Genomic DNA, 13,197 nt, shown 5'->3' with positions numbered 1-13,197 from the left:
CCTCTCTCTCGCTCTGCCTCTCCAGTATTTTCTCGGTCGCCGTGAAAGGCAGAGCACACACACACACAGGCGGCAGGTAAAGGCAGGAAATCCTCTCTTCCTCTTTTCATCCACTCAAGAGGTTTTGTGTTTTTACATCCATTATATTTTTCTCTGATCTCATATTGATTGGCTGCTGCTCAGTGCAGGAAGGATGCAGAATGGTGCTGCATGTGTGAGTGTGTAAGATGGAAATGCTCCAGTTGTAGATGTTACTGTATGTGTGTGTGTGTGTGTGTGTGTGATTTTGCTTCATGCTTTTTCTCTGATTCCTTGGGAAATGGCTATATGTGTGTGTGTGTGTATGTGCATATACAGTATAGGTATGTGTATATATGTATGTATGAGAAGACCCTGCAGTCAAGTGTGTGTGTGTGTGTTAGATGGTTTATGTGTTTTAATATGGCAGGCACAGGAATATGTGTGTGTGTGTGTGAGATGGGATCATGCAGTCAATTACGGTCGAGTCCTTGGTGTATCGTGTGTGTGTTTTAGATGGTTGATGTGTTTTAACATAGAAGGTGTGTGTGTGTGTGTGTGTGTGTGTGATTTTCCTGCATGCATTTTTTTTATTTCATCGAAAATTACTGTCAAGTGTGTGTTTATGTGTGTTTTGGCTATGACAATATTATTTGGACAACTGTGTGTGTGTGTGTGTGTGTGTGCGTGTTTGATGGTTAATGTTTTTTAATATGGCAGCATGTGTGTGTGTTTGTGTGTAACCTGGTAGGAAAGCATTCAGTATGTGTGTGTGTGTGTGTGTGTGTGTGTGTTTGTTTATGTGTGTTTTGGCAGCAGGAGCATTGAGTCAGTTATGTCCCCGCTATAAGTGTTTGTGAGATAGTTAATATTTAACATAGAAGGCACAGAAATGTGTGTATTTATGTGTGTGTGTTTCATCTTTTGGCACTCTGTGTGATGTGTGGGTGGATGTGAAGTGTGTGTGTGTGTTTGTGTGTCAGAGTACTTGTGATAATTGCAAGTTGAAGCTATATGTGTGTATTAAAATGTGGACACATTATTAGCATGTGTGAGACTGCTCCACTTCCTCTGTGTGTGTGTGTGTGTCTGCCATACGTGCAATGATGAGCCTTCTGTTCCCCCTCTTCATCTTCCTCCTCCCTCTCTTCATCCCTCCATTTCTCTTCTCTTCTTCAGCCAAATAGGGTCATTTAATTATTTATCTCTCTCTCTCCTCTTTGTCTCTCTATCTCTCTCGCCCTGCCTCATTTCCACTCGCTCTCCATTTCGTCCTCCATCACTCACTCCCTCTCTCTCTCTCTCTTTCCCTCTCTCTCCCTCTCTCTCTCCCTTTCTCTCTCTCTCCTTCCTCCTGGCCATTCTCTCTCTCTCTTTCACTTTGCATATATTTATATATAAATCCACCTTTCACCACTCATTCCTCCTTTCTGTCTTTTGCTCTTTATTCTTCCTTGTCTCCATTTGTCTCTCCCTCTCTCTTTCTCCATCCCCTATGTCTCTCTTCTTTTCTCATCACATATATTTTCTCAGCCTGGGTAAGATTAATCACGATTTTCACTTGAATGATCCAATACTGACTCTCAAAATTCTAAAATTGATCTTTTGCCTTTTCTAAATTGCATGTGTGGGCTGTAGTGGCTTTATTATTTCTTTTGCTTTATTAAGCTCTACAGAGAGTTGGGAGTTGTTTCAGACGTCCAGGCTGAATGCCATGTCTGCGTAGTCAGTAAAAAAGATGAACAACAAAACAACTCGGTCAGAAAAAAAATGTTTTTTTAAATAAAAGTATCAAAGGTTCAAGCCAGTGTGTACAAAAATGTGAGGAGAGAAGTGAAGGTACATTCCTGTACAGAAATCTAATCACAGAGCTTCAAATTATTTTGTGTGTGCAGACAACAGCTTAGGGTTTGTATACCACGCAATACATACAGTGCTTTATACTTCTGTCTGATAAAATGATAACTCCAGATAAGGTCCAGCTATGAGCTTTTTGTGGATGGTGTGAGTTCAGTTGTCAGGTAGTTAACTACAGTTTACTTCTGAATTCTGGGTCAGTTCTGAATGAATTCAGCAACTATTGTGCAAAAATGAACCTTTCTGAGCTCGCAGCAGCTCTGATTGGCATTTCTACAAAGGAACAGTGGCTGAGGCTCATGGGTATTGTAGTATTTAGTGTCATTAGACATACCAAACTCACAGAAATAATTTCAAGTGACGGCCATAACATAAACCTACAGTTATCCAGGAGACGTCTGTGTTTCTGCGTGGTGTAAAGTTGAGGATATCATTAAAATAACTTTATTAGTTATTTATTAGTCAGCAATTTATTTGAACTTTAAGCAATCTTACACTTCAAAAAAAAACAACAACTGGGTTGCTTACTTAGAGATTAAAACGAAATGTACGTTCCCAGAGCAAATTCTGAGAAGCGCTTTCATAAATATGTATTCATCTGATGAAACTTAAAGGGTTTACTCTGCTGAGTTTGCAGGAGACAGACTGGTGAAAGTGGGTCAAGGAGTGGAGGATCTCCTGATGTTTAGTCTGTTGGTCAAGCTCCACACACAGGGTCCTACACCTTTCATAATACACCTTTGTTTGACCATTTTGCTGTGTAAATGGACACATCTTTCAATCTCTGTGCCGCATTATGTAAAACTCTCTGCTCTAAAGACTCTGAAGCTGAGTTCACCATGATGACATCATTTGGGTTATTTTTTCAGACTCCCTTCAGAGCCACACAAAACACTGTTTTTACAGTCTGAGTAATACTTCTCAAGATGAGAGAAGTCGGTGGAGTGCCACTTTAATCTACAAGAATCTAACTGAAAAGAGATTTCTATCCATCTTTCAACCCATTTTGTCTTTCTCGCTTTATGATTCCTTGCCTTTCTCTCTTCTCTCGTTTCGTCTTTGCATAATTTTCTACTTCCTCTCCTCTCTCTTTCTTAATCTACCTGCATTTGCCTCTTTCTTCCTTTCTTCCTTCCTTCCTTCCTTCCTTCCTCTCTTTCCCTCCATCTTCATAGCCTTTATCATTTTCTGTACATCCACATACAGAGTTATAATGAGAATACATATGCCGTCCTCCCTGTTCTCTCTCCTTGCGTGCCTTCATCCCTGTCTCCCTCATTCACTCTCTCCCTGGCTCGCCCACTCGCGTGTGTTTTTCAGTGCTGATATATTTTCTGCTGAGCACTGCAGTCTCTGGTAGGTGTGGTGTGGTGCGTTCATGGGTGTCCTCCCTCTCTCTCTGCTGCTGCTGCTGCTGCCGCTGCTGTAGAGCTTACGTAACTCAAAGCAACGTGCACAAACAGCACCGGGGTGAGAGACACAGACAGAGATGGAGAAAGAGAGAGGAGAGAGGGATGGAGATGAGAGTTATGAGATGAACTCTCTGATAATGGGGACAGATTGGAAAGGAGGAACATGTGTTTATGGATATGAGATGAGTGTGCTGGTGTCACGCACACATGACTGACATTAAAATAGCAAGTGGTGGAAGAAATATTTACATCCTTTACTTCAGTTAAAGTACTATTACCAACCTGAAAATACTCTACTACAAGTAAAAGTACTTCGTATTAGTATTTAAATGTGAGCAGCAAAATTTACCTAACTGTACTACAAGGAGTTTTTAACTGGTTATGAAATATATATGACCTACATAAGCACACAAGTGAGAAGATTGCCTATTTCTGAATTGTTTTGCCTGCCACCGGGGTGGATTCAGTCGGATTCCCATCAATCAGATGGAACGAGGCGGTGGAAATACAGATTTTGTCCACAGGGGCTACACAAAAAATTATTCTACTGCTTTAAAGTATCAAAAAATGGTCCGTACTTTATTATATATGATGTTTTTGGATGAATGTGTGTGTTGCATTTTGGTGCTGTAGATGCTCAAGGTTGAGCTAATTTGAACTACTTTATGTACTGTAGGGTAGAACAAATACAGTACAGTAAGTTACCTTGAATTTGCACTTATGTTATTGAGCATGACAACGCAAAATGTTGATGATAGTCTCTGTTGAATTACTAAAAAACTAGTTTATCTGTCTCTGATCTGCAGGATTTCTGTAGATGTTTGTTAACTCTGGCTTCTTCCTAGTTATAATTACAGATTTTCGGCTCACAGATACTTCAATGTCCCTTTAACGTTCTACACTCCATGACAATGACCCTAAATGACTCTAAAGCTGTTATGTTCATGAATAGATTGTGATGGAAGATAGACGGCCTCACATTTCTCTGTGCTGTAGTCATCAAAATTTTGACATCGATTGTACAGAAGTCAAAATGGAAAATACTGAATGTCACCCACAGTTCTTCCCGTAACACCTTTCTCAAAATGACCCATCTTTGAACTGTAATATCTTCTAAATGAACATTTTGTGATTAACCACCAACACAAACATTATAGCAACAAAAACATTTCCCCCCGAAGACTTGTTGAAAATAACTTTGTGAAGAAAGGTTTGGAGTTTTTTCAGTCACTTCAACATAGGCAGACAATTATCTGAGACAGCACCTACAGGCCATTAGAAGAACAGCACCCTTAGTTAAATTAACTCACACACGTAGCCAAAGAAATTCACCCCTGTACAGTTGTCATGAACGGAGAAATTAACGTGTTGTACCAGGCCTTTGTTTCTGCTTTAAAGTTTAGCATTTTAATATTGGGGCTTATGGTGATTGACTCACTTCGGTAGCCAGCCTCTAGTGGCCATTAGAGGAACAGTTTTTGTTACTTCCATGTTGGCTTCATTTGCCAGCCACAGAGGTTTGTTTGCTGCTTTTTTATGACCAAATACATTCCCATCAGTAGCCTATGTTGCATGCTGACATTAGCATATAGCTCAAAACACTACTGCAGCCTTATAGAGCTGCTAGCATGGCTGTAGACTTTGTTTGAAATAGGATTGAATGTATCATACCGATATTAAGGCCCATGTGGCATTTATACATTCACTGACTAAAATTGAATTAGGGTAGGAAACTATATTTAACATATTCACTGTCAAACTGCCTGCTGTGTTGATGTGATCATGAACAAATGCAGAATTTTTTGATGTAACAGTCTTGGCAGGCGTGCTTTATACTGCTGCTCCACCCTCAGGAGGACCTGTTTGGAAAACTGCAGTACTCTAGGGTGGGGCTTTCAAAACAGCAACAAAAAAGAGAGAGAGAGAAAAAAAGCCATAAAATTAATATAGGCCAGTGGAGAAAATCACCCACGCATCGATCCCCCTGACTCTCCGTTTGTGGAAGTTTCTGTGTGCTGGCGGCGAGTCAGGCACCTTATCTGCTCTTTCTTATGCTGAGCACCGTTTATACATTTTGCTGACGCTTTTATCCCCTGCGACTTACAATGAGTGTAAGAACTGAATAAGCATAAATTCGTAGGTTGTCGACGTTGTAATCGACCAACAGTGAGGGGGGGACAGGGCTTCAGAGCTGCTGTGAAAATGGATGGAAATGTTCCTGAGTTGCTCAGAAGGATCACGTATGATAGAGGAGTGCTGAGGGAAGGAGTCAGAGGACAGGAAGAAAAAAACAAAAGACAGGGGGGAGTAATGTGATTTTCTGGCAGGTTAAAAGCAACTCACAGGGGGGAATTTATGTCCCGGAAGAGGAGATGAAAGGTGACAGGGAGACTAGAAATGTGTAGCATTTAATGTCTTCAGGAAGGTCTTACATAAACAGAATGTTTGCTTTTAGGTCAAACACCAAAGGGAAATTATAGAGATAATAAGACAAGAAAATAACATTACATGTATCCTAAACATAATTGCAGTAGTTTCAGATGGTCTGAATGCTGTTTTAATATGCAAAAATATGCACATATGTGTGTTGTCTGTCAGGTTCTAGTGTTACAAAACAGCAGGGAAGATTATTTAAAGATAGATATTTACATCAGACCACTGTGCATAGACCCTAGAAAGGATTTTTAATGGGTTCAAAGCATGTAGGAGCAAACGGGAATGAAGGAAAGTTAGAAGAAAGGACATAAAATGAACAGGATACTCTGAATGATTTCACATTTGAAAGGACACCCATAATGTGAAATTAAAGAATTATTATCATCACCACTCAAGCAATAAAGAAGAAATAAAAGTGGCCATGAGCGGCCTGTACAGGATATCTTAAAGACATTGAAGAAGACAGAGGCAGCATTAACTGTGATGTAGATGTTTCTGTTTGTACAGCATACAGTGAATCTGTATGGTCATGTCAAGTTTGTGTGCAAGACTCCTGCAAATGTAATGTGCATATTTACGGAAGCCGAGAACGGCCATGGATTTTTTTTTATGCACTGTTATCTCGTGAAAACGATTTATTAATTCGTTATCTCGAGGTAACAAAGTTTGTTTTCTCGTGATAACAAATGAATTAATAATGTATTCGTCTGGACTGTAAACTAATCCGCTGCCACGAACGGCTTACGAAATAATTAATTTGTTATCTCGGATGCCTAATTCTGTTACTCCTAGAAAAACACAACCATTTGGCTAAACGAAGCTGCACAAAACGCTTCCGTTGCCCACTGGCTCGTAGCTGTAGCCGACCGGCTAAGTTACACTTTACGTTAGTTTGTTTACTTGACTGGAAGCCGTTGTGGCCGCATCTTGTAGGTTGACCAAGTCAAGACACACACATATGATTAACTTAATTAGTCTACTCACAGACAAACGATCTTTGTTTATATCCCCGAGCCATACCACTAAGTCATCACGATGTTATCACGATATAACAGTGTATTAAAAAAAATTAAAAATCCATGGCCGTTCTTGGCTTCCGTACATATTGGCTTACTGGCACTTATTAATGAAACTGAGCCATAATTAATGTTATTATTTGTTTATATGTGCACACCTTGCTGATGAAAAATGTCTGCTGTGAAGAAGCTCTAAATAAGGTCGGCAATCTCTTTAAAATGATGTGCAATTTTTAAATGTTGTTGTCAATCAGGGCGCCACATAGTTCCACACACATTATTCCATCCATATAGACAATGTACACTGCAATAAAATTAGGACATTGTAATTATAAGTGAGAGCACTATATAAGAATCATTGTAAGTTCTAAAATGCAGTTTCCCCATAGATCTGACTTCAAACGATACATCTGGCTCTCTGTAGGCAACGCACTATATAGTTTTTCATTAATGAATGCACACTAAATGAGAAAAGTGTCACCAACAGTTAGCACACCCTCTACTGAGCCTGTTACGTCTGAGAGGACAGTACAGTGACAGGTTTCTGCAAGCTAGCAACAAGCCAGATTTAGCTCCTCACAGATCGATAAAGTATTCATACAGTACAGAGACGAGGACAGCATAAAAGGCCTTTTTTGACATATCGTTGCAGCGCTGCGTGCCTGGAATATCAATGAGGATGAAGAGGGAAAACACCCACAGAGGAGATTAGCATGGATGATAGTGAAATGACAATAAGGACGGAGCTCTTAATGGTTTGGCCTTCAGGTTCTTGTACATTAATGCTGTTGTGGTGATACAGAAATTTCAAATGCATTGTCAGACAAAATTAATGCGTTTTAAATCTTGTCATGTGGAGCAGTTCGGTCTCTCACTGTGAGAAACAAAGGAGAAACCAGTCCTTTTATGTTATTCATTACAAGTGGAGTGCACAGTGAAATGAGTTTGTTCTGGACATAGAGCAACATTCAAATGCTGTTTAATTAAATCCATATCTGAATTCTGGCCTTGAGATTATCTGACCTGAGTATGTATATACACGATTGGGGTCGAGCTATTTGTACGTTCTTACTAACCAGCTCGTTTCAAACTAGTGATTTACTAAATGGGATTGCACCATTAAAACTTATGAAATCTGTAAAGTTTTCCATCGTTTGCTGGCCAACATCTTTGTAAACAGGAAGTCACTGCACCAGATTTAACATAACAGCAGTTTCAGGAGGCCAAATGTCATATTAATCTTTACTGTAAGCCTTTTGTGAATGTACATATGACTTTGTTATATTTATATATGCACACAGTGAGAAAAAATATATGTTTACAGAGGTAGTAGCATTCCTGAAGTTTAGAATGATATCTGCTAACCTAGCCGACAATCACTGATGATAGAATAACATTTTATAATTTGTAATATTTTATTTCTTGTGAATAATAACAAGGTTATTAAAAAGAATTTTGATCAAGTGTCAGTTCAAGAGATGTTTTCCAAAACTCACTTAGTCGATGAGCTTGTGTCACTTATATTTTATGTTAGTGCATAAAATATACAGTTTTAGCAATAAGCAAAAACATAAAATGCAATACTTTATAAAGGTGCCCTAAAATCATAAAATGTTGTTCCTTGGTGGGCGATTTCTGATTTTAAAAAAAACATAGCCTCTGTGCTGCCATGTACTAACCTACTTGGGTGAATGCTCTTGTGGTCGAGCTGTTTTTCAGAGTGTCGAATGGCACCCAGAGGTGCCTCTTTCCTGCATTAGCGCTGCAGGATTTTCCGAGCTGTCTCTCCCGGGAGAGAAGAAGCAACAGCAGTAAACAGCAGCGGTAGAAAGAAGATTGTGGAAAAATGTACCCCCAAAACCTCTTTTCTTGTTTTCTTTGCCCTTATTAAACCAGTTAAAAGTGGATTTTAAAGAGAGTGTGATTACAAAAGTGCAGTGAATATCCAGTGGGGTGTGGCAGGACTCTGGCGTGCTAGCTGATCATTCAGTGCACAAACTGCAGCTAAACTCTTTGAGCCATAAGGAAACAGCATTTTATAGTTATAATCCAGTTTATTTCTTGTTTAGCTTGGTGCTTGGAGTGGAACATAACACTGGGAGGTTGGACTGTGAATAGAGAAGGAAGTGTTGCATGCCAGTTGACATTAATTTCATTAAGATTATTCAAAAAGAATAAACTGTAGCCTCTGATTGACAGCACTGTGCCATCTCTGCAGTTGTGAGGTTGCATCTGATGAGGAGAAGCAGAGTTGGGTTGTTTTAGAGTCATGTGAAGATACACTTCACTTTCCCTTGAAGGAAAAGTAACAGTACATTTATAATGCAAAGGAATAGGAGCAGCAAATAAAAAGACAGTTACTACTGCTTTGGGCAGGGATGGAAAGAATACTGGAAAATTGTACCCAAGTAAAAGTACTTAGTAAAAATGTACGAGACAGTCTGGTCTAGGTTCAACAACAGCACGTTCGCTCTCAAAGTCGTCAGACATTTTGAGCTGAATGAGGCTCTGCAGACACAACTGTGGGAGGGATTCTTGTCAAAGACAGCAGAAAACCCCCACACACCTCACTATAGGTGGAGATTCCTCAGTGAGTGGCAGAGTCACCATCAGCATTTAACATTCACTATAACCCCCATCATTTTTCTGTACTGCTGGGAGCAACCACACCACCCACACCCCCCTGACACAGAGCATATACCTGTCAGCTCTCTGGACCTGGAGCTCTCTGAGGCTCTGACCTCCTGCAGCTGCAGACACACCAAGTACACAAACAAATAAGCCACTACAGTACATTTTCTTTCACCCCTGGCACTGGGGTGTATTACGCCTGGCAGGAATTGTATTTTATTATGACTTTGACGATGCAAAGAAGCAAAAATGGCAGAATTCTCAAACATTTTACTGATTTTAATTTCCTAAATCTAAATCTAATTAGCACTGGCTACATAACCTTAACTCATGAAGGAAATAATGTCTGAAGTATAACTTGGGCAGAAATTCACTCAAGTTGGAAATCTTGCTCAAAAATATATTGTTGCATTTATCCACATTTGGTGCCATAATGATTGTTTCCTGCATCTGGACGGTGTTTTTGTGATTGAGCCAAAGTAAAGTACAGTGTGTGTTCATGGTAATAAAGGACCAGGTCACCCAGTGCAACAGTGTGACTCATTTATGTGTTTTAATAGTTTTGGGACACAATACTTACAGTAGAATCAGTTCATTGTTGGTTTTCAGAGAATAAGAACAATATAGAATATCACCTTACCAAATCCCAACCAGTGGTATTTGCCAGCCTGGATGAAAGCAGTGGCAAACGGATGCATAATTTACTCTTTTGCTGCAACCCGCTTCCAGAAACAGTAACTGCAGTGTGTGTTTATATGAGTGCGTGAGACAACCCAGTCCTCTGTGGCGAGCTTTGATTTTCACAGGGAATCTGCAGTGATGTTTCTCGTCTCCCCTGACAGGTTGCTCTTTGTGTGTACAATATAAAAATAGATATTTTTACCCATGACATCTCTGTGTCTGTTATCGGTCTCCCTCTTTTTTCAGTTCAATCTGAAGCTGACATATCCTCCAATATAAGTGTCAGAAATGAACCGTATTTCCAACAGGATTCACAATACATATTACAAGGTAAAGCAATAATAACGCAGCCTCTTTTCCTCTCTGTGTCTCTCAGGATGTCGATCGTCAGCATCGTTGCCAGGGAGATCTTGGACTCCCGGGGAAACCCCACTGTGGAAGTGGACCTTCGCACAGAGAAAGGTGACCGCTGTCGAGCCTGTCTGCAAATATCAGAGGAACAAAATAACAATGTTCACCGGGATGATGTCTGCTCAGATTCATCATGTCAGAAATTTGCCAAAAAGTGCTAAGAAATCTTGGCAGCGCAACAGCATCTCTGCTGTAATTTTAAATTGTTTCTGACATCAAACAACCTTCATTTGACCCCTGTCCAGATCAATCAATTCTCAGTTAAGGGAAGACTTGGGCTTCTTGTAGGTTTTATATTCCCACTGAGATAATAACTTTTTACTTACTGGTGTAATATCAGATTTATTGTTGAGAAATGCATGTTTTAGGTAATATTGTGCATATATGGTGCATATTCCCAAATAAAAGTGTGTTTTTGAAGGTCCAATGTGTAACATTTAGGAGAATCTATTGGGTATACCTAATCGAATACTCCCTATCATTAGTATAGCCTATATCATCAGTACTAGAAAACACACTAATATAAAGATCCTAGTAATTTGTTCCTCTTCGTACCTGCCAGAGACAAGTTCATATTCTTAATCTGAAGATGAGGATTCCGAGATCCCTTCCATGTGTTTCCAGGTGAAAACCGCCCACGTAAGTTGTTTTCTTATACTTTGGTATTGCAATCTGTCGACCTAATGAGGAAAAGCGAAGATACGACAAAACACTAAACTCAGAAACTCGTCTGCGCCCTAGAAGTTAAAAGACATCTGCCAGAAACTGATAATCAGAGGACATAGCGCCTATCTCTAGCAGATAGAACGAGTGTCTTCACTTAGAGCTCTCTTGTAGTCATCAATGGAATACCTTAGGTAAAGCGACAGAAAGGATTAACAATATAACAAATAAGCTATAAGAAGATCGTTTTTACCCGAAAGTCGAGAATCTAAGTCGATGTGATATCCTCATAAGCGAATATTTTGTTCAATATACGAAAAGAAAGAGTAGATAGCAACCATTTTGAGTGTGGACACCATTAAAAAAATCTTTGTACAAGTATTGTTATGAAATAACCAACATGAATCTGTGCCTCCTGCATTAGTAGCGAACTTAACAAAATACATAGGAGGAGAACACCAATCAAGTTTTTTGATCCCCCCCCTTGGGAACAAAAACCACAACACGTAGCAGACAAGCCAAATCCATTTAATTACTTTAACATTTACCACACCTGCCCATTTACTTGATAAACAAATAATTCCCACTTTCCTGTGTGCCTTTTGATCTACACAATAACTGGGATAATGGCATCGAAATATAAAGAATGAGAACACATCCTAAACAAAAACTGCCATTAGCAACACAGTTCTAGTGAGAAGCAGAAGTGACAACAGATGAACACACAATCGAAAATAAGATGACATAATTTAAAATTTAAAGAGAGAGAGCACTGAGGAGAGGGAGAACAACATAGCATGTCAAATAAAAACCGGTGGTAAACAGTATTAATCGATAAGGGGGGGCTGGGGAGGAAAAAGAGAGTTATGGCTAAAACCCAGCAGATTTTTAAAACAGGTCTTGGGGGCCTTATTTTTCTGAAGCATCAGAACCTATACTCCCGGAGGCCTTTCCTCCGTCCAGAATCTTGTGCAGGCCCCACACAGTCAGGTCGCCTCTCTCGTCGCTTACTCTGTGTTTACCTTCAAGGATTCTGCTGAAGTGTTATCCTTAATGTCCGCGATGTACTGGTCCCCTTTTCCTCCCGTTGTTAGCTTAATCCTGGCCACACAAGATGCTGAAAAGAGTTGTCCCATTACTTCTAGCCTGAGGAAGAGTCCCTTACTCATTTGAAAAACCACCTTGTTGAAGCCTGGCGTCCCAGCAACACAGAACAAGAAAACCTGGGAGAAGGGAAGCAGAGGAAGGGGAGAGAGGGGCAATTAACCAAAACAGAGGTGGAGAACAAAACACTCCCCAGTCCTGTTGCCTCTCGCACCATTTTTCCCCTGAGATGTCCCCTGGCCGGTGCTTTGCCTAATCCCCCCAAAAACGCCCATAGCCCCATCCCATGAAATTAATGGTAATAGGAACCCCAAATTTGAGTGTGGGTTTTAGCAATTGAATATTCCTTCCCACTTGCTGGGGACCCTACCTACCCATGGTGAAGCAAAAGGGTTGGGGGGTGGGGGTTTTACTAATGAAGGCAAGGCCTAAAAGGGTTGAAGAAATTTAAGGAAAAGGAATGTTGGGGCCAGAAATGCCCCTTTTCTTCCATGCCCATAAGACTGGGAATCCCTAAAAAGAGAAAATTTAGGGTTTCCTTTTTGGAACTAACTTTTCGCGGTTACCATCTGCTCTCTTGCCCGCGTTATTGGGGGTGGGGGTGTTTTTTGGGGGTGTGTCCAAAGGGGGGGGGAACATCCGTTTTAAATGGACTTGTCACCTTATCTGTTTGTTAAGGGTGGAAATGGGCCCTTGGGAAAGTAACTTTGGGGGTTTTTAGATTGGGGTTGAGGAAGTTGGGAAGATGAGTTGGGTTTCAAGTACACTGAAACTTTTAACTGACCGAGAACCCGTGGGGTTACTGGAAAAAAAAGGGGTTTTTTAAAAAGGGTTTTATTATATATGGTTTTGGGGTTTTTTTGTTTGTTGTTTTGTTTTCAAAGCCACAAAGTTGAAAGTTACCCCATAAGTTTATCTGTTTTATGGTTTTTGGTTTTAGTTTTGTTTTATCTTCCTGGTAATAACCC

The 13,197-nt window shown here is 40.1% G+C and overlaps 1 protein-coding gene across 1 annotated transcript in view; it reads left to right on the top strand.

Moving 5' to 3' along the window:
- Positions 1–13,197, top strand: part of LOC118342707 (gamma-enolase) — a 27,724-nt gene continuing 14,527 nt past the window's right edge. Inside the window, exons 1-2 of the mRNA XM_035681330.1 lie at positions 1–76; positions 10,428–10,513. Coding sequence (XP_035537223.1) covers positions 10,429–10,513 — 85 coding nt within the window. The 5' untranslated portion in view covers positions 1–76; position 10,428. The remainder of the gene's footprint in view (positions 77–10,427; positions 10,514–13,197) is intronic.

Source organism: Morone saxatilis, unplaced genomic scaffold (genome assembly GCF_004916995.1).
Source record: "Morone saxatilis isolate NCDOM2014 unplaced genomic scaffold, NCSU_SB_2.0 Contig9, whole genome shotgun sequence".
Classification (NCBI taxonomy): domain Eukaryota; kingdom Metazoa; phylum Chordata; class Actinopteri; family Moronidae; genus Morone; species Morone saxatilis.
This window is presented reverse-complemented; position numbering and strand designations above follow the sequence as displayed.